At 36.9% G+C, this 23,002-nt stretch overlaps 1 protein-coding gene across 1 annotated transcript; it reads right to left on the bottom strand.

Moving 5' to 3' along the window:
• Positions 1–2,925: 2,925 nt before the first annotated feature.
• Positions 2,926–22,269, bottom strand: LOC116307342 (phosphatidylinositol 3-kinase regulatory subunit alpha). Its single transcript, XM_031717530.2, has 23 exons — positions 21,858–22,269; positions 20,391–20,444; positions 18,918–18,965; positions 18,580–18,683; positions 17,391–17,606; positions 16,127–16,169; positions 15,679–15,789; positions 15,047–15,142; positions 14,475–14,651; positions 14,212–14,352; positions 13,333–13,429; positions 12,854–12,949; positions 12,098–12,198; positions 11,243–11,348; positions 10,630–10,725; positions 9,422–9,602; positions 9,120–9,248; positions 8,470–8,588; positions 7,672–7,848; positions 7,153–7,209; positions 6,652–6,714; positions 6,250–6,345; positions 2,926–5,674 (listed from the first exon to the last, which is right to left on the bottom strand). The coding sequence occupies exons 1-23, from the start codon at positions 22,141–22,143 to the stop codon at positions 5,470–5,472; spliced, it is 2,799 nt and encodes a 932-aa protein (XP_031573390.1). The 5' UTR covers positions 22,144–22,269; the 3' UTR covers positions 2,926–5,469.
• Between the last annotated feature and the right edge of the window lie 733 nt (positions 22,270–23,002).

The raw sequence follows: 23,002 nt of genomic DNA, 5'->3' as shown, positions 1-23,002 counted from the left end.
GCCTTCTGCGTGGTGCGTTCTGATTGGCCGATCCCTAAAACAACCAATCAGGTCTCAAGATTTCAAACACGTGGCCTGTATCGACCAATTAAAATGCACCACACGTCGAAGCGGAGATTTGACGGGTGCCTCGATCATATGGAATTTCCGGTGGGTTTTCTCTGACATGGACTTTATTCAAATTTTTTAAATTGCTAATTTTTTTAACCGGTTTCTTTTTTTTAAATTATGGTTGTCTCCTAAAAGCAAGACGAAATAATAGTTCTTATAGTTAATGAATTTATTTATTTTCTCCAGATTTAAGATAAACAAAAAGCAGACTGTAGACATATCAACTGAATGATAATGAATGCATAAAGTTTCTTCAAAACTTCGGCCTAAAACATTGAATTTAATTGTTTTTGAATTGAAAAACAAGAGAGTAAAAATAGAAAAGAGATAGTTTTACGCAAACTAATCCTATGGTAACCGTAACGGCATCTCTCATGATGTTTCCAGCTAATATTTGGTGTCGTAATTATAATTTTTAAAAGCGTCGAAAATGAAGTTCAATTATCTTGGCTTTCACAAAGTTACTTAAAATGGAGCTAAAACAGCAAAATTCAAAGAAGATAAACACTACCTTTCAAAAATTGGCAGGTGCAAAGGGAAGTTACCAGGTTGATAGCAGGTAAAGTTGTACCTATTAATTTTATATAAACAGAAAAAAGCATACAGCACAATAACTAATGACAGCCCCTACTTACCTTTCCGCGCCTTGGAGATAATGAACTTTTAAAGTTTATGCTCAGTCTTCTAACGTAGAAGTGCTAGAAAATAAACTGCCAGAAAAAGAAAAGACAAAGCCAAAAATATTTGCCGAAATACATTCATAAATAATAAATATTAAAGAAGCACGCTATCCGTTGGAGGCACTCCTGTTTTCGTTCAGTAGGAAATAACCGAACCTTCTGCCACATTAAGTTCACGAGGAACTAGCTTTCTTCAAAATAAAAGTGTTTGACCCTCCACAAAAATTGAAATTATAGTTTACGGATTGCCCTAATTTATGGACTAAAGACTTTGACAGAATTCCGAATGTCTGATGGAAAAATGGCTCAGATTTCCCCCTCTCTCGTCCCCCTCTCTCGTTGTTTATCTCAATTTAGTCAAAATATAAAGAATGTAACTAAGTTTTCATGATAAATCAGAGTTATCACGGGATAATCTCTTTATCATATCAACGACAAGTAATGATTATAGTAAAATATATCCATTTAATATTTTAACTAAACTTTTAACTCGGGGTTAACAATGGGCTAACTGCAAAGAGAAGGATGTAACTGAAGTCAAAAGTGAACTTAAAACCAGCTTCTACGTGGCAGAATGAATAAACAGTTGCACCGGCGCCAAAATAATCGCTTTCAGTTTTTTTTTCTTCATTCAGTTGAAAAACAAATGTCTTCATTTTTCATTATAATTTTCAATTGAATGTACATTTTATTTCTAAAGATAAGTTTCCATAACAACCATTTTAGTTAATATTAAAGTTACTTTTAAACTATTAATCAAGCCATATTGTGGGAACTGAAACTAGTGTATTAGTATAATATCCGCTTTTTTACAGGCATGGCGTAATTATTTTCTGATATGGTACCCTGATATGGTCTAATTGTAAAATGTACCTGACTGAAATACGTAGAAGTTGTATATTGAACAAATCATTCCATTTAGCCGGAGGGCAGTGAAGACAGCACCAACGTTACTCCTTGTCGATGGTGTCTCTGTCTCACTGGCTCCATCAAAACATATCCACGTACGATCACGAAACATGGACAATGTTTATTTTTTTTAAATATCGAACAGAAAGTTTTATATATTTAACCAAATTAACCTTACAACATGGCATTTTTTAGTTCAAACTCCGCCTAAGTTTCAATTCAGTAACAGCACGGCTTCTCATTTCGGAGTTCTCGTTGAACTGATCTGTGGGAACGAGAAAGAACTTAAATGCTTAAAATAATATTGTTGGCGATTTGATGATTATATACATATTAACTGAGTTTTTCATTGTTTTTTCTTCTTTTCTTGACAATTATGAAGCTTGCTTCTCGTGCTTTAAATCAGTGTCACGTGATCGATGGCAACAGCTTTTTATACAATTTCTTCATACTCATATAGCAGCCTATAACAAACGGTTAATAAACGAAAGACCTGACTTTTTCGTGCTTAACATAATTTGAATGAGTCCAGTCCGAGGAAGATCGATGCCCAAATAAGTAGGCAATCTGCTCTTTGCGATAACGGAAGTTCGAATCCACCTCTGTCCGTTATAACTGTGAAACACTGTCTCGAATCAATTACACGCATATTTGACAACATCTAAATGGTAATTATTGTAATGTCTCGATGTCCATTCCCCCGCGTCTTATGATTAGTCTGGTCTGTTTGGCAGTGATGCCGGTTTAGGAAAATTAAGATAAAAGTTATCCGCTATTCTTATGTGCTTTCCTTTGGCTGAGAATTATAGCAAGACCGTTTATCCATAAATGCTTGTAAATGCTCTGTTCTACCTAGGCTTCCTTCCTGAATTTAACTATGGGGCAGAATTGGTATAAAGTGGCTTTAAAAAACAAAGTCTACGAAATTTGGTGAAATGGCGATCGGCGATTGGCGATTGCACGACCGAAAGGCACAATGGGCACAATGGTTTCGTCGATCGAGTGAACACTAAATATCACAACAACATCTGTGTTATTGACAAAAATAAAAATAAATACAAGTCATTTCATCTATTCTTGCATCTTGGTATGACCTATCTATCACTTATCGTCTATTGCCTATCGCCATTCTCCCCTTCAACCTTTTTTAAAAAGCAGCTGTATCACAGCAAAGACAAGCGCGCGCGTTTTATATTCCTTAAAATGATGATGAAAAACAACTTCATTTAAAAATATAAATTTTCTAAGTTTATTAAATTCTTTTCAATTATTTTATGACTAGTCTACAATGCTATTCATTTATTATCAGTTAGTATTTGAACACAACCTATTCGTTTTTAATATTAATTTTTGTCAGGCATTTATCAGAACGAAGCATGTACTGGTAGATAGTTGCTCAAGAAAATAAACTTTTTATTTTCGTCAACCAAAAAAAAAATGTAAATGTGAGACGATTTTGTGTCAAATCAATCTCGTACCCAGAGCCGGCGTTTCTTCTTTGACGCATTCCCAGTTTTCCGGAAGTTAAATATAATTATTGAAATCATGCTTTCAACCCGAGTTCTGTGTTTACTTCCGATCAAAATAAAAATTAAAAATCATAAACATATTTTTTTAATCTTTGGCAAGTCTTTTAACGTATGCGCTCTTATACCGGTCCAAAAAAATCGCGGATTCAAAAAATGGATTATGCCAGAGCCCTTGTTCTTCGCCGCAGACCAGAAGAAACGCAGGCTCTGGGTACGAGGTCGTTGCAATTTTGCATCAATAACTTAAACTACTTTATTCTGATTGGCTGACGATAGGGTATTTTCTTGGAACGGCATGTCTCGAAATGCTGGTGTGTTACAGGTATTACTACCATTATCGTTGAAGTGCGACCCTCGAAGTTTGATGTCTCGTTCGCCGACTAGCATTTTCAGTAACGACCGCCAATCGAAGAACTGAAATAAAAAACAATATATTGAGGGAAATTTTGGACAGAATTAAAGATTTTAAAGGATTAAAGGATCAAAATCTTTAATTCAATCTAAAGTCTCCATCAAGATATTTTCCCCAGTTCTTTGATTGACGTTCGTTAAGATGCTAGTCACACAGGAGACGTCAAACTTCAACGATAATGACAGTAATACTGAAACTGCCTTGCGTTTACTTCAGTTTAGTTGGTGTTTGGTAAATCTTAAAAACCTACCTTGTAATATCAGATAGCACACATTTTTAACCCAATAGAGCTTTTTACTGATACGGCAGCATAAAGCATAAAGTGGCCAAGTTACTTTTTCAAGTGATTTTACGCCTTGATGTTTCACATCTCTCTCCATCTCTCTTCACATATTAGTTTTTAAGTGTGTTACGCGACGTTGGATAACGTAAAGTTTTATAAAAAGGCACCCTGACAGCTACGCTGTCTATAAATTTTCAAATATTTCCTCCCTCAGCATCCCATGTCTTGCTTAAAACAATAGAATTCAAGATGGCCGCCGTATCAGTAAAGAGTTCAATTAGCCTACATTGTTTTAGTTTTGGGCGTGATATATAGTTTTTGCCATTTTTGTTGGATATCAACCTCTTGAGTACTATTCCTTTATTTTCCAGTAACGTTTTAACGAGGAATAACATTCCCAAGAGGTTTAGAATCAGTATTAAAATATTACTCCCAATCTAAAAAGTCCTTTTTTTTTTGTCTACCTATTTTTTACAATTCTTATTTTATGCAAAATTTCGTATAATAATCTCTTACAAGAGTCCATACACAAAAAAATAACAAACCCTAACACAATTTGTATGGCAACGCCTAGAAATCTTGTGCCAAAAGAAAATGTCTTAAATCTTAAGCATCAATAGACCTCTTCGGCTATGACGTAATGTTTTCCCATTTCAGACCACGTGTCATTCCCTAGAGTATCATTTCTTTGTTTAAGGTTTGCGCTCGGTTGCACATGAGAAGACACATGAATATGGATACAGCTCAAACAAAGAATCTTATTCTCAAGGGAATGACACGTGGTCTGAAATATGAAAACATTACCCCAAGCCGAAGAGGTCTATTGTGGACCTTATGATCTCCTTATTAGCCATTTCGAGGCCGAGGAAAAAAAACTGGGTCGAGCTGACATTGCAATACATTGTAGGACTATTATAGGAGACGAAATACACGCTTGAACATATGTTCCCTAAAACATTCCCACAATGCAGTGCAATGCCAACTTGACCCAGTTTCTCCTCAGCCTTAGAATAGCTAATCAGGCAGACACTTTACCAGTATGCCCTGTGGTTTTGTACATACAGTGAATGTTCTACTGACAGCTTGCCCGTCACCTGAATAGACCTATATCACTTTGATACGGTAGGGCTAAAAGTTCAACCTTTTTTTTTGGTTGGTGTTCAAGGGCACAGCCGCCATGTTGGGTGAATTCACAATAGATTCGGGAATCGTAGTTTTTTTTGTTACGTTATCCAAAATGGCAACCATGTCTTTCGATATGTAATTTCCTTGAGAATGCCTGCAAACCAAGAATTACGGCGATTTTTAAAAATTTATCGCTATGTGTCCACGAACTCTGATTATAATCGGAATCAAAGAATCGAAAGTTGGCTACTGTTTGGACTCTCACTTGCGTCACCCAGTTTGAAAACCCATTGCCATAGCAACTGTGTTACCATGACAAGGATTCATTGAGATAATTGGTTATCTATTTTATAGAAAATCTCAAGTAACTGAACTCTCTAACGTAGTGCAGTTACATTGATAATTCTAATATAGTAACTGTTAATTGAGTTTACGTTGCTCGAGAACCAACTTAACTGGGAAAGCAAGTTTAGTGGCAAGATGAGGATTGTGCTTTTGTAAGGAGTTTCGATGGTAGTGGTTGACCAGGTCTGCTAGTGATTCGTACAGCATGAAGTTAGCAGCAAAACCAAAATGCCCACGGGAATCATTGTAGATAGCGATGTGACGAACTTTAAAGTCGAATCTGAAAACAAAAACATCTATTTTATTACGGTAACTTACAAATTTCTCGCGCGCTGATTGGTTATTTTTTTATCATTAGTAAGAGGACAGCCCTGACATAAAAATCTGATGTCAATCTGTTAATCATTTAAGAATAGCATCATAATAATGCAAATCATTCACAAACTGGAATCGAACAAACTGAGGGTTTTCCTGGTCCATATCATCACCACCACCACAACATTAAAGCAACATCAACATCAACAACACGATCAACTTCAACGACATCATCTTCATTTTCGGCATAAAATTACAGATAAAGAGAAAAGTCTTTGAGGAGAGCAGGCCAGCTGAACTGTAAACTGATGCGATAGAAATGTTAATCTTTCTCGCAAGAACATACAATAAAATCTCATCCTAGATCCCGCGTTTCTTCTAGTCATGCAGCACCAAGCAAAGTTCCAAATTTTTTTAAAATTCTCCTTGCCAAATCTCCTCAGGTTCTGTTGCAGTGACCTGCGTGCGTAACACGGAGAAAAGGATGTACTTCGAAACAACATTAAAAACTGTACAAATAGAGGACGTGACGTTACTTACGATAGACTGACAGAAAACTCGTCTTTCCTATTGATGCTTTCTCTTATCATGAACGTCCCGTCAGGGCAATCCTTCAGGAGGTTCTCCGATTCTTCCCTGCAAAGACAAAAGCAAACGTTTTTCAATGTCCATTATGACCTTTAGTGAACTTGACGTGATAGATGTATTATCTGCAGTAAGACCTACAGATGATCATGCCCTAGTTCACATGATACCAGGAATTGGCTGAGGGCTCTCGGCCAATCAGAAGCGAGATAGTGAGTACGATGTATGATAACCATCATTATCACCACGGCACCAACATTTATCACCATTACCATCATCAAAATCCTAGGCTACATCAAAAGAGCAGCACCACTTTTTTGTAAACAGGATATTTATAACCCTTTAGCAGTCCCTTACCTAGTAATTTTTCCAAATCTCCAGTTTTTCTCGCTCATATCAATGTCAGGAATCTGATAAATCCTGGAAAAAAGAAGAACTGGCTGTTACCTAATTTTATATATGGGGGAAGGCTGAGGCTTCATAAGGGTCATAAGTAAAAAATTGAGCTCTTGTAGAAGTTCAACCCTATTTATAATATCTTAACGAAATGAAGCCTAGTTCCTTGTTGGCTTATGGGGAAGGTCATGAATTACTTACTGAGTGAAAGTTAACAAGGAAAATGCTTTCATCAAAATAAAAATGTCGTGACCCCCCAGAAAAGTTCATTTTTTTACTGATGACCATTCCCTCTGAAGCCCCAGACCGAGAGGCACTGAAGCAAGAGAACGACTTGAACCAAGGGCGATAACCTAATTAAAGCGCATCAATTTTTACTAAACAAAAGTTCTTTAAAACCAAAATAGTTTTCACCACATGACAACAGAGAGTTAGGTGTTCTTTAATGCTGGATACACTTACCCTTCGTTGACTATGTCCTTGATTTCATCATGTGAATATCCCTTTTCCTTTAGGATGCTGAAAATCAAGCGTAACACATCAATCACATATATACAGCATGTGCATGTTACGTCATAGTCGCCATCTTGGTTGATGATAACAAAGTATTCCTCATTAGCTTTTCTTGTTAGATCAACCAAGATGGCGGCTGTTTCATTGTTATTCATATCTCTAGGGATTTTGAGTCACATGGTTGCACACACTCTATAGAGCAGGTGCATGTTACGTCATTGCTGCCACCTTGGTTGATAATAACACAGCATTCCTCATTAGCTTCTCTTGTTAGATCAACTAAGGTGGCGGCTGTTTCATTGTTATTCATATCTCAAGGGATTTTGAGTCACATGGTTGCGCACACTCTATACACCTAGGTTCATTGCTTGAAACAATTGAAACATGGGACAATCACTGATATAATGCTTTGCACTTGGCACCCGACATCTAGATGACAATGAGGCTACTACTGTAGTAATAACATACTCCATATAACGTTGTCTATTCTTCTGTAGTTCGATGATTTTCGACCGAAGGATGTTCATTTGCTGGTCTTTTTGCCGACTGTCTTCTGTAATGTTGGAGTTCTCGCGTTCTGATTCCAGCAATTCACATTGTGCTTCGTTCAAGCGGTGCTTTAGCAATTCAAAATTTGTTCTTAACCTGGCAAAGAGCAATAAATGTGACATTAGAAACATGCACTCTCCCCATTACAAACCCGCCTCCTGTTTACAGACACCCTGCCTATTACCAACCCCTCCCGTTTACAGACACTCTACATATTACCAACCCCTCCAGTTTACAGGAACCCTTCTCGTTAGGTCCATCGTTATAGACAAGTACTACGTATCAGAGACCAATTACGACACTTTACTGATAAAGAACACCATCTATTGCTGGTTTTCACAGCCGGATAAATTTAACAAAAGATTCGTCATTAGTCTCTTTCGTTATATCATCCAACATGGCCGCCGTGTCTTTTGTTATTTCATACTATTGGGAATGATTAAAACCAGCAATTTCACATAATGTATAAATAATGTATAAATGTATAACAGAAAACTCTCCCTACAACAGACACTCCTCACTACTCCTCAACATCCGTTATGGACAATCACTCCCCTCCCCCCTTTACGGAAACGTTCTCGAAGGAGAATATACACACTCAATAACAGCCATCTCACTGTTCCTTCAGTGATCATATATTTATGGGCAGGCTTAGGGGTATTGATCATAAACTTGACTGGTCAACTGGCTAAACCGGCTTCATTTGATGTTACTTACATAACACGTGCTTGTGGAGGTGCTTCCCTCTGAAATGATTCATGAATCCGAATCTGTTCTTCGATCATTAACACAACAGACTTATGCGCATCCAAAACTAACTGAAGATCAGCAATATTCTAAACAGAAATCGTTCAAAACGTTATATTAGCAGGCGCTCTGGATCCTTGCCGAATAGGTGTTTATGGGTTGCCTGTGCCATGCAGGTAAATACATGGCGCTCAGGATACGTACCAGATACCTTTGGGGTTGCCTGTGGCACGTGGGTAGATAAAGGGTATCTACACCAGGTACCTTTGGGTTCCCTGTGCCATGCGGGTACACACGGGTATTTGTTTCAAGACGTGTGGGAAGTGCACCAGATCCCAAGGGACCAGATACTTATGAGCCCGCGCGACTTTTAAGAAACCGCATGCGCGTCCATACCACAGGAAGACCAATCAATTAAATTATGTACCACAGGAAGACCAATCAACAAATTTATGTCTGCCGTACTCCCTTGCAGATAACTCTGGGTTCTGTACCATGCGGGTACAGATGCGCATCGATGTCATTGTGCTTGGGATGTGCACCATGTTCCTCTGGGTCACTCATGATGTACATTAACTGTAAAGTAAACATTTCAGTATTTCTGTGTCATAGCTAATTACCTGTATCGATTCATCATATTCCTTACGGAGGCCTTCGAAATTCTTAGTTTCACTATCCAACTCTGCATTGATCTTTTCCAAATCTTCCAAAATGGTTATGTTTTCAGAGTTTTGGGCAACTTCGTCCTCCTGATCAGAGGTAAAAAATAATAGAAAAATCAATGATTAAAAGAATTTATGCTATTAGGAAATGTTTATTACTTATGGGAAGATGATAATGATGATGATGATGATGATGATGATGATGATGAATGTCAAAAAGTAACCCGGTTTGAAAGCAAGGTGCATGCTTGTTATCATACCTGTTCGTACTTGGAGATGGGGTGTGTGAGCCTAACATCCAGCTTGGGATTATACTGTGCTAGAGACCTGCCTTTATAGTAGTTGACAAGTTCCACAACAGAGTGGAAAGTCAAGGGCTCTGAGAAACCATATTTGTTGTTTTTATACATAATACGGATTAATTTAGTTACTCCTCCTTTCCTACAAGATGAAAAATATGAAAACAAAAGTTAGTAAAAAAATAAATGAAAATGTCTTTATTTAAGTGTCTAGTCGTTCTAGCGTTTTGGACACTTTTCACTTAGGCCAAAAAAAAAAAAAAGTGTGTTTCCTGTTGTGCAACCAACCCTAATTTTCTTGCCGATTTTCGCCAACCCTAAAAATTTTTTATTCCCAAATGCACCACAGGGTTCCCAGTAAGCTCATTTCCACTGTTGTATCAGTAAAAAAAATTAATTTAAAAAAATCCGACCTACCGACCCCAATTATTTTTCTCATGCAACAGGAAACACACTTGTTTTTTGGTTTGGCCTCACACACACTACCACTACATTCAATGTTTTATGTACACAAGGCTTAACTCACAAGTTGATTTTTACAAAAGGAAGAAACTGGAGAAAACCCTCGTAGCAAAGGAGAGAACAATACATCAAACAAACTCAATTCATAACATGTGGCGACCTCAAGGCCCAAACCAGCAACCCGACCCGTTGCAGCATAACAAACCTTTGCTACCCATTTAAGAAGTAGTAAAAACAATAATGGCATTAAGAATGGCCTTTTTTTCTACTAAACTCTGAAGGAACTGAAGGAAAACAAAAAACCTGTAGAAAAACCCTTGAAGCACAGGAGAAACCAGCAACTCTACTCACAAACAACACTGAATTTGTAAATCAATTCTGGATTGCATTATTGAGAGGCAAGGATTCTCGTAGCTACACCACCCATGTATTATATACATTGAGAAAAAATGGTACAATTAGCTGGAATAATCTGAAGGGTGGAACCAACATGGCCTATTCAAGCTGCATGTGTGCAAAGAAACCAGTCACAGCAATTGAATGAACAACGACCTTTCAAGATAAAGAAGTTCTTAATAGAGTTGTCACGCAAGGTTTTGTCTGTTTGTGGGGAGGAAACACTTTGTGACTTAACGTTGCATGATGACCAGGTAAGAACATTTGTGTGTATGGACCCAATACATGTCTTGCTTCAGCTATTTTCTTACATTAGTGTTAAGGTATATTCTCCTTGGAATCTCTTGGAATCTCTGACAATAAAAGAACCATCTTCTGTGTCTTTCATACGCTCCTGAACCTGCTCTCTGGAATTAAGAATAAAAAATGAACACAATCAATAAACAGCCAAATTAATCAACTACCAAACTTTAATGTATCTAAAATTTCATGTAAGCCTTCTATTAGTTAGCCCCTGACACTAGATTTACTGTCTGTCCAGATCCCCATGCTTAGCTATTTATATTCCTTCCTGAAGTGGCACAGGCAGTTTACAAGATGCAATATATTTAATCTGGCACCCCCTTAAATAATTTGTCAAGGAAAGGTAGGTTTTTTTATTAGGGGGAAGGGCTGGTATTGCAGTAAACTTTTTTTTAATAGTTGTAGCCCTCCCTCTTTCACTCAGTGAGAAATTTATAACCCTCTTTTATTGAGTCAACAAGGAACTTGCATTTGTCAAAGTAAAAAGGTTTGACCCCATGAAAACTCAAATTTTAACTGATAACCCCCCCCCCCCCCCCCCCTCAAGCCCCAGCCTGCTCCCTGATAAAAAATGTACCTTCCCCAATAAGGGATAGAAATTGTAACTATTTTATGTCTTACTTGCTTGCTTCTCCCCAATACCAAACCTGCTCTTTCAAGTCAGGCAGGGGATCTGGTCTGCTAACGGAACCAGACTGGCTTTGTGGTTTATGTGGTCTGGGAGGAACTGCATGAAAAACAAAGAAAATAATTAAAGCTGGAATAAAAATCCACAAAAAGCTGATAGTGATGTCAGTTTCCCTCCCTCCCTCCCTCCCCTCCCTCCCTCCCCTCCCTCCCTCCCCTCCCTCCCTCCCCTCCCTACCTCTCTTCTCACTCTCTCACCCATCCTTGCATTACTTCTTTCTTTGTTCCTTCTTTTCCTTTCCATTCTTTCCTTCCTTATTGAAGTTCCATTCACTAATCACTTCTCCCTTCCTTCTTTCTTTGTTTCTCAGTATACATCTTTCTAGTTACAATGTATCAACATCTACATATATACAGCCTTATGCACTTTCTGGCATGAAGACCAATGATGATCATGATCATTTTCTAAGCCATGGGAGCATTCATTATTTATGGAAAGGGGTATGGGGATAAGGGGGGTCCAGCCCTTTTCTCTAAACAAGTATGGGAAGGGGCATCAAAAACATTTTGATATATTTATGATATTTGGTGGATACTAAAAGTTTGTAGTTTGGAGGGTCAATAAAAATGTTTTGTTTCAGTGGGGGGGGGGGGGGGGGGGGAGGGAGGGAGGGGGGCAGGATCAATATAAGTCCCCAGAGCCTGCCCCCCCCCCCCAACCCCACTGCATAACTTATGAACTGTCCCTAATAACAACTTTTTACAGTATGTGTGGGAGAGTAAAGGGACTACAATAATTAAGCAGTGTGATAAAGAAATGAATTTTATGCTGGGAAGTTCACACTATACCTGGCGGTGCCTCTTCAGCTATTTCCTCTACTGACCACGGTCCTTGGTTTATGAGAGTATCAAGAATTTGAATCTGGATCTCATGGTTTGTAGCCATTTTCCTAAGCATCCAGACAACAAGGAATATTATGGAAACAATCATGTGTGTCAGTAAATCACACACGGGGCTTAGAGCCCCTGCTAGCCTGCTTGCAGGCATTCCTGTTTAAAGCCCCATTTACACTGGCGACGTTTGCAGTGATTTTTGGTGCGATTTTTGTGGCAATTATCAGAAATATGAAATCTTTTGTCTCATCCTTCAAAAGAGACATTCGTCTAGGAAAATTTTGGTATCCTGAAAAAAACTTTACAAGTAAATTCTTTACCATTATTTATTATGGAAAATATTGCAAAAAATTGCAGTAAAAATCATTGCAAAAATCGCTGCAAAAATCGCTAGTGTAAAAGGGGCTTAAGAACCAGGAAGAATGGGGTGGAATCTCTGCACTAATTTTCCCTATTCCAAACAGATTTACAGATTCAATGTAGGCTATTACTGAACACTCACAGTGCCTCCTTTTACCAGGTTTTACACTGACTTAACACTGGGGTAATGGGTCCCATCAGGGAGGGGGGTGGGGGTTGATACATTATGCTGAGAAAACTAAAGATAAGCTAGCCTATGATATTAAGGTCTTGCGTAGAGTTGAATGAGTCCATTTTACTTCAAGGGGAGTGGAGGGGAGAATAAGTCCATTAATTTTGAGCTCAACATACTTTAAATCTCTCTTGGGTGGTTTCAGCAATATATGAGCAAAGATTCTAGACAAATCCATTGAAGACATTTTGTTGTGCTGCTGATGCTTGCACACCCTACGACACAGATAAATTAAACGCTAAAGATCAACAAAATCTAATGATTGTTATCTACAGCAAGGAATTTTTGGGAGGGAGGTCCAAACAGAGGGAGGTCCAAAAGTGTACTCCATATAAAACGGACTTCAAACTGGCTGTGGCAAAACTAAATTTTAGAATAAAACAATCAATTATTGAATGTCTAGGTACAACAGGGGGTTCAGATCCCTTTCCCTCAACCCTCTTCCTAGATCTGCTTTTAGAAAGACAGATAAATAAGACAGGAAGAATAATTCAGGTAAAGAGTTAGAGATCCAATCTGTATGACTTGGGCTTTAAATACCAACTGGATTAATGAGATAGAGAAAGATTAAAAAAGGATATTTGATATTACTACTTACATGTGGAAGTGCTTCATTAGATAGTTTATGACAGACTTGTTTGGATGTGGTAATGTGTCAATCTCTCTTAACAGATTGTCAATACAGTTTGGGTTACCTGTATGAAGATATATAACACGTTATACTATGTAAATAATCAAGATGGAACTAGCAGTTAGGGAAACACCAGATCCTACCAAAAATTAGAAATAGTGGCTTGTCATGATACAATGATTTTTGCTGTAAGATTACAAGTATTCTATGTACTACATATAAGCAGCAAGTTCCAATTTGTCAATAATTGTTTTCTAGTCTTAGGCTCCCGGGGGGGGGCCTCTGGGGAAAAAAGTACCGGGGATGCCCCTCGTATCTCTTAGGGGTAAAAATGCACGATTTGGTATCTTTTAGGGTGTTAAATGTGAATTTTTCAAAATCAGCATTTTCTGATATATCTTAGGGTGTCGGAAAAGGAGAGAAGCATGCATTGATATGGCTTATCCTAGTCACTTTTTATATAAAATTTAATATTATTTGTTGTGGTATTTCTTGGGGTTAAAAATCATTCAGCCACGCCCTTTTTTAAAGACTTCCGGTATCTTTCAGGAGTCTTTTTGAAAATTTCCGACGAGCATCCCCAGTACTTTTTTCCCGGAGTCCCCCCCCCGGGCTTAGGCTAAGCCTTGTAAAGCAACAGCATCTTTAGGAGTTGGGGATGGGAGGGTAGTGGAACTAAGGGCCACCATGTTCTTGCCCATGTGATGCACAACTTTATTTGATCCCTCCCTCTTCCCTTTTTCCCAAGAGAAGGGGTGAGAGACTGCTGTTCACAGGCTAAGACAGAAGTTAGATTGAAAATTTGCTGAAATTACAGATGGTAACATTATTTCATGTTACACTCACTTTGACATATTTCTATGAGGTCATGATACTTTTCTTCTGTAAAGAGACATGTGGGAAGCTCCTGCAAATACATCTTTAGGGCAGAAGCAATACAATGAGGGTTGTTCCATTCCTCATCTTTCATATTCACTGATTCAGGATCTGTCAGAACAAAAAACATAAGAATCAGTTAGTTGCAAATTGCCGAAAACATTGGCATGACTTTAAATTCAATCGCATTTCCAAGAATATTCAGGGAATGAAGGCACATTAAATTGACATACTCTGGTTTAAAGCAGAACGTAAGTTGTATTTCTCGGATCCTTCTGGTGTCCAACTGTAAATCCCTTCGACTTTGAGACCCCTGGCTTCAATTGCCTGCACACATTTCATTATTACTATTGGGGCTGGTCTGGATGATGACTGGAAACAGCTACTCAATTCCTGGCCAAACACTGGATCTGGAAACAAAGACAATGGACAATATGTTTAACTTTTTAACCTTACGTCAGTAAGACTTCAACATTCCAAACCTGCTTTTCGATTGCCTTATAGTAAAGCTGGTGTGCTCGAATTCTTCCCTGTATATGGGAAGCACGGGTGGTGTAGCAGTGTGAGCGCTCACCTCTCATCAATGCGACCCGAGCTCAAGTCACGCAGGGTTCAGTGTTGTATATAAGTAGAGTTGTTTGTTGGTTCTCTCCTGTGCTTCGAGGGTTTTCCGGTTTCTCCAGTTTTCCTCCCTCCGCAAAAATCAACTCCTAAATTCCAATTCGATCACGGAATGAGGGCCACAGGTTTGTTAGCCACTGGCTATTAAGTGCTACCCTCGTGAATAAAGGACGGTTATGCTTACCCTCAATATCTGAATCTCTTGCTCCTTTGACTCTTCTCATGGGACACACTGGTATGCCATCTATTTTACACTTTCTATGGCAGCAAAGTCCACACACTAGGAAACGAGAGTAACATGTAAATAGCATATTAGCTAATGGTAATTAAATCTGTACTATTTCTTATCTAGTAAAAGAACAAAATACTGAACTAGAGAAAATCATGTCAGGGCCAGGTTGTACAAAGGGTGAATAGCGCTATCCGATGGATAAATCCTATCCAAGAGATAAATTTATTGGATAACAGCATCGATATATCCACTGCATAAGGATTTATCCATGGCATAGTGCTATCCACCTTTCATACAACTGGGCCCAGTTCATTGGCTTATACAGTTCTTATACTTCCAGACAGAAATTATGATCACAGTTTAATAATTTTTATAGTTTTCGTGATCTCTGATTCCCAAGGAAAAAAATTTTCCATAATATAATAATAATAATAATAACTTTATTAAAGTCTCAATAACTTCTAGCCAGGCACAAGCGCCCTACTAATCGGGGAGACATGATTCAGGATTCTAGCATATTCTAAGTTAATTTGTGAATATTGTTACAGTTGTTTCAGCAAGAGTGGTACTTTCTCAGACTGTACCTGTGCACTGTAGCCCCTGATCATGCAAACCCCACAGGCACTTCTCACAATTATCACACCACTGTAGACTGTAGAAATTCTGAGCTTTGAAAGTGTGTCCTCCATCTGAACCTTAAAAATGCAGAATAAAGACAATAACAAGCTTTAATCAATATATGCTTCAATCATATCAAATGAGGATATTGTTTTCGAATGTAAAGAGTAAGAATTGATGTACAATTTTATTAGCCTTTTCTTCATCTGTTTTGGATTCCTGTTGCAAGTAGTGAATTAATTAAGGATGGAGACTGAATCTCTCAACCTGTCTCCAGTCATATGTCAATGGAATGGAGTGGAGAAACTTGCTAAAACACACTGCAATTTAGTGTGCAAAAATCTAAAAATCGTGCTGCAAATTGCCGAAAAAAATTGCCTGTGTAAACAAGCCTTAAGAGTGTTACTATCTTACCTTTTGGAGCTTTTTGGACACCACAAAAAATATTAGATTGCCTCTAAAAAGTGCAAAACACAGTTTAAGTACAAAATCTAACCTTTAAACTATAATCTTTAAAAATAATGATTATTAATGATTAATAACGTTGATTTTATTTTGATTTATTGTCTTATCATATTTGATTGTAAGTACAATTGCTGGGTTTCACTTGACATCATTTTCTGTCTCTTGTGGAATAAATTAGATTATTGTGATAACCTCAGTGCTCTCCCAGAGAGCTGTGATATAACTAATAATAAATAATAATAAATAATAGTATAATATATTTGAAAGCTAAAACTAAACTAAATACTTTATACATCATTGGAAATATCTATTAATGAATTGCGTATATATTAATTAAGTGCTGATCTCTGATATTGATTTAAATATTATTCCATAGATAGGCCCACTACAGGAAATACTTTTTTGTGTGTGTTTATCAGCTGAATTGCATGATGTGATTGACCACCATTATGTTACCAGTAACACTTGATATCATGTATAAAAATGAAGACATCCAACTAAATGACATCTGCTTTGAAATTATAGTGGAATGATTGGAACCAGTTTATATTCCTGGTAACTGCATATTTTATGGCCGGCCAACCAATTGTTGGTCAACGATATTGATGGTTTGAAAACATTCCCACGTGAGTCAGAAGACATGGTGGTATAAACAGTGGGTGTAAATGGGAAGTTTTTTGCTAAATACCAAAACGATGGTGGCGATGACTTTATGTTCTTAATGAAGAATCAGCTGTCACTATTGACTAATATACAAGTTTAATTCAAATCTAACTAGTGGTCTATCAATAATGCCTCGTTTGAATAAAAATATAATAATAAAAATGCCTCGTTTGATTGAATGAGCTACTACTAGGCTATAAGTTATATCCTATTGGTAGCAAAAAGTGCCAGCTTTGAAAACCAAAACATTTATTTACTTTAATTCAAAACTTGTTTGCATCTATATATTTGACCAGCTAGTTGGATTTGACTAAAACAATAAGTCCTCTTGTTCTCATGGCCTATGAGTGATTCATTGCCCATTCAGTTTTCGGGACTAATTGCTAAATAGTCGAGGTATAGTCTATAGTTGATAGTTGGCAGATCATTGGCCAGCTAACATTCGGTCAATTGGTGATTATTGATCACTGGTTGGCTGGTCATAAAGTACATGATTACCTATGTCCCTAAAAGTAGTAAAAGATAATTCATAGCTTCTTAATTTACTGACCTCTGGAGAGTCAGATGAAAACAACTCTTTAATGATATATAACAAGGACTGCTGGTGAGCTTGATCAGTCACACCTATTTTTACCAAGCTCTCTTCATTCAGTTGAGGTAGAGTGCATCCATCAACTCCAAAATCTCTGAATGCTTCAGCATAGGTATAGTAGTTTGTAGTAGCCAACCATGTCATTACATCTTCTGTTCCCCACTGATCAATGGACTAGGGTTGAAAATGCATAAAATACAGCCAGGATTAAAACAATGGAGCTAAAAAATATGGTGATCATGCATGTTGGTCTGTGCTGCTTATGAGACACTGAGCTCAACAAAGCGGTCCAGTTCAGGGGCTGATCAATCCAGGGGTGGTTCCGTGGGTTCCATGGAACCCTTCTTTTGTGAGATCTCGTGAAGCCAATCATGTTCTTTATGCTCAGTAGAATGAAATTGGAACCCCCTTTTGTGAAGCCAATCTTACCAGCTTTTTCTGATGGAGTCATTTTAGAACCTCCCTTTTTAAATTTATGGATCCACCCCTGTAGCTTTGATTCCTGGGCTGAGTGTCATATATGAGTACTACTTCTAAAGAGTTGCTCTTTTGTTTTCTCCTGTGCTTTGAGGATTTCCTCTGTGTTCTCCAGTTTTCCACCTTAAAAAAACAACTTCTAATTTGAAATTCAAACTTTGGGCTTTTACCTAGTCAAGCTTAGAGCTCTATTGTAATAATTATTTATTGTCCCACACTTTGGTATAACAGCCAAAGGTACATATATTTTTTTTAACTAAGTGAAGTGAAATTAGGAAATATATATAAGGTAGGATGATTCAGAAATGTTTCATAAGCTTGTGGCATTTTTATCAAGTCCTGAACAAGTGTGGCTGAGTTCCAATAGTCCATTTTGAATTTGTAAAATACTGCTATGTTTCTTGATAGCAGATTGATTAACTCAAAGCTAGCATCATTTCAGTGTCAAAATATTTAAAAATACCAACGCAAAGTAAGGAATACACATCTTTAAAAGTATTCATGAACACTTTGAAATTCTACAGACCTTCACTGGCACATATGGATATTCTACACACAATCAAGGCTAACCCTGGGCGACAGAGAACTTAAAACTGGAGTATTCAATCAGCAACAGCAAATCACATGATTGGGAACCACTGTAAATGCACAATAGAAATATTTAACTTACTGATACCAAGCGCTCATAACCACTCTCATCTTCAGCATCAGTTTTAATGCATTGAAAGTTTTTCAAATCAATTGCACATCCTAAATGACATGTCAGGTTACAATCTGTAGACAAGACAAACAAAAAATATATAGAAATTCATCTTTTTATAATCTGTTATTTTTCCAGGTTCAGGGTTGGGGACATGACCAAAAGCCAGGCTAGTCTGTAACAGATTGTTATAGAAATTGCACTTTTATGAGATGAAATTAGTTGGACAGCTTTATTTTTCTCCTGGTTTAAAGATGGATGATGCTAAGGACAATGATTTTGAGGAAGTTTTTTTTACTAATAGTTACCTTGACATTTGTAATACTCTTTGACTCTACCCCAAATAAAGTCTTCACCTAAAATAAAAATATATAGAGACTTTTTATTTAGCTTTAGACAATTTTGTAAAGGTTTTCTTTTTCAATATATCCCCTATAAGCTTATCAGATTTGCAAGACCAACATGCCTTTTATCCAGGTCCTAGCTTGCTGGACTCCCAAATTAATTCTGATAAGTATAACAGCTCAAAATTGGGTCCCAAATATCATGTTATGGGTGCCAATCAAATATTTAGGGAACCCTTGTCAATGCAGGTTATTTGTGCCCTGGGACATTAAAATTGTGAAATAAATTTGCTTTGATTCACTTAACAGATCAAAAACAGTTTTCCGTGTTTGATACTCTGATCAAAACATGTGGGATATTGAGAGAACATGAAAGGAGCATAGGAAACCACGATGCATAGCGGAGTGGTTTCCAGCTTCTCGAGTGTTCTCCCAACATCCCAAGTGTTTTGATCAGAGTATCAAACACGAAAAACTGTTTTTGATTTGTATTATAAAATAACAAATGCGTGAAAAGATCGAAAAAAAGCAAATTTAAGTAAATTCTCCCTACGTGCAATCTTATTCAACGTGCACGATAGATTAAAATCTGACAGTTGCAATACTTGTGCCTGCTAAAATGACGATAGCGTGTTTTGATACTCTCATCAAACATGGTTTTCGATCAATCATAGTGCCCGTACTATCCCAATTATTTTATTAAAAAAATAAATAACTTCTGCCTAAAATCTCTAGTAACCATGGTGAATGGCTAGACCATAAACAAAACATATCAACAATACATTTTGTAAATAAATATATTTTCCCCTGCAAACTAAGATATAACTGTGGATTGAAACATTTATTATAAAATGTTTGGATGAGCAAAAATATCTATAGCTGAATATATAAAAAGCTAGTTACTGTATTCTAGACTCCAGATGGAAATGACACAAAGATGGATACCATTTTACACTTCTAATAGATTCTCATTGATGATTTATGGAACAAATCAAGACTTTAATGCCCTGCTGGCATAGTCTCCTTTTATTTTCTTCCAAGCAAAAGAGAGAAAGGAGACTCTGCAGAAGTCTTGTAACAAGTATTAACAATTTTTATTTTAGCATACTTGGTGTGGTTGCTAAGAAACTGCTACATGTATGTGACTTAAAGGCCAATCCTAGGGAATCCTTAAATAAATGGTTTCAGGTTCAACGGTATTAATTGCTATTTGGGAATTTAGCAATTTCCCATATCCTGTAGTTAGTGAAACAAACTATCTTAAACAAATTATTTACTGGGGAGTTTTTTTTCCGGTTAAGACATGCTTTACAGCTCTTTCAAAACAATCCTTCAATAAACTGTTGGCCATTTTGCTTCACAATGCAGACTCAATGTAAATAGTATGCAGTATATTAGTACCATATGTCTGGGTGGCTGAATAATGAATATACTTACATCTATAGCAGAATACTGGAACTGCAGAATACATTTTAAGCAGTTTATGGCCATCTATAACAATAAAGAAAATAACATCTATAACAGTGTCAAATAAAAGAACTCTTCCTTGCAGGAAGTTAAGATATTGAATTTATTCATATTACAGGTATATAGGGAGAGCTATGCACTGAATAAAAATTATGACGACCAATTTGGAAAATTATTGTTCTGGACTGACTACCCTTGTGTTTATTGGAAAGACACAAAAGGGTTTTCATATGTAAGAGAGGGAAGTAAGTAGTCCAGAACAATGGTTATTCAATTGTTGCCATATTTCAATTTGGCGTATAATTAAATATGTCATAATGTCACACATAAAAATTAAATTGCTCATAAGAACAGTCACCATATTTTCTTCTTCTTCTACAAAATGAATGCATTCTTTTCATTGTGGTTACGAGTCATGAACATATCTTAGCTTTTACATTAACAACTATTAGCAAAGGTCATTCAAGGTCAAGGAAACTTGATATCAAAAAGTTATCTTCTATCATATGATTAGGAAAAAGAGGGCTTAAACCTTAAAAAATACCTCTTAAAAACAAATTAAATTATATGACATGATACTTGCTACATTTTGTGTCTTAAATTTTTTCAAATTGACTTTGAAAAAATTCTAATTGACTCAATTGAAATTTAAAAAATAGAGTTTCATCATAAAATTCTGTGGTCATGTTTTGGGAATAAATTTTAAATCCTTGAAAAGCTTTTACAAAACGTATGTTCAGTGTTAATATCTTTGTTGTAAGTTATAGGAAAGTATATTTTTAATGGAAAAATAAACATAACATTACTGCTTCCACCGATTTCACCCCCTGCACTGAAATAATTTTCATATGGAAGTGATATGATCTTTACTGCCATCAAAATCGCAATTTTCAGCTGATTGTGAAACAGTGCAACGCAATAAAAGCTGATTCTACGAGGATATTTTAATAATATGAAATCTATTTGTCAATCAGGTCAAAATAATTACGTCTTTGCAGTAGAACATTACTGTAACCAAAAAATTAAAATAATTTCGCAAGGATACCAATCACTTCCGTTTTCTGGGAATTTTCATAAAGACAAATATAGTGGCAGAGGGAAGGGTTATTGCTTCTATTTTAGGAATTAAAGGAGTTAATTGTGTTATAAATCACAGCTCAATTCATGAGGAAGCTGTCATGTGATACGATGTAACTTGATTATTGTATATGCTTTTGCATCAATACCTACCCCGGAAACAATCCACACTTCAACAAAACACTAATTTTCTCTTGGCAAACTCCTCAATTACTGAGAAATTCTCCCAGACATGTCTTTCAACTAGCAAAAATTGCCTCATAATATCAAAACAACAAAAATATTGATTGTTTGCGGGGGATATATTTCTGTATCGTCGACAGTTTGCAGATTTTTTTACATGATGATTATCATGCATACCTTGGGTCGGTTGTCTTGGAAGTCTTGGAGGAACCGGTGGTGGTTTCTCTGGTTCAGGCTCTATTTTATCCTCTTCAATCGTATCTATATCACCAATATGTTCCACATAATTGCCAGGAAAGTCTCCATGTTGTCCCGTTCTTTGGTTTTGCCCTACTAGCCAGTCTTTGCTGTCTTCATAGGGCTTTGCAACTATTAAAACATCACCTTCAAGTAAGGCTATTTCTCTGTCATTTCTGGGAATAAAATCATACAAGGTCCTGAACTGTGCCCAGCCTGTATCCATGATTATTTCTTGCAGTGTTTGGATGTAAAGATCGAGTTGGCATCGAGATTCTGCTTCATATTTTAACCTTGATCTTTGCTCGCTGACAAGTATCCGCCATTTTGTGCACTACCAGTGACGTCACTTCGAGCACTTCAGTCATGTTTGTCAGCGGATGTTTGAAAAAGGCGTTAACCTGAGCAAGCAAAAACCGGCTAGAAAAAAATGGATATTGCATTTCCCCCACCCCAAATCATTGTGAAAAATAGTGGTATTGCTTTATTACGAACCAATTATTCAGGGTTAGCCTTCCAATTCAACCGAAACTGTTCTTCTTCAAAAACTTTTAAACTAAAAAAAGGATGACAATGTAGCTGAAGTATGACACAAACTTTCTCACAAAATCCGGTTAATCTTGAGCAGAAAAGAATATACTCGAAAAAGAGCCGGACTTTTCAAAGGTGGTCAAAGGTTTATATAACAGCAAAGGCATATAGCTATTTCAAAAAACGATGAAGGGGAGAACGGCAAATGGCGACCGGTTATTGGTTGCACGACCAAAAGGAGCTGTAGGCATACATCCAAACACGAATATTCGTCGACTATACTCGACTAAATATCCCAACTCGCCAATCTTTAATCAGCCGGAAAAGTCTTTAAATCGATCTCACGCGGCTTCTCATGACTGTCACTGAAACACTGACCACTTGTTGCCAACCAGAAAGAAGAATCTTGTCGAAAACTTGCGATTTAGGAAATAATGTCTAGTCAGATGGAATCAAGTGCAGCAAAATTTCACATCACAATGCTTTCTCTTTTACAAGGCTTACTGAACGTCAACTACATTAATTCTTTTCATCAGTCCACCACAACAATTATT

The sequence above is a fragment of the Actinia tenebrosa genome, unplaced genomic scaffold (genome assembly GCF_029948245.1).
Source record: "Actinia tenebrosa isolate PJP-AT-01 unplaced genomic scaffold, QUT_ActTen_1.0 PGA_scaffold15__27_contigs__length_11533743, whole genome shotgun sequence".
NCBI classification, from domain to species: Eukaryota; Metazoa; Cnidaria; class Anthozoa; order Actiniaria; family Actiniidae; genus Actinia; species Actinia tenebrosa.
Note: the sequence above shows the minus strand (reverse complement) of the source record. Positions and strands in the feature narration are given on the sequence as shown.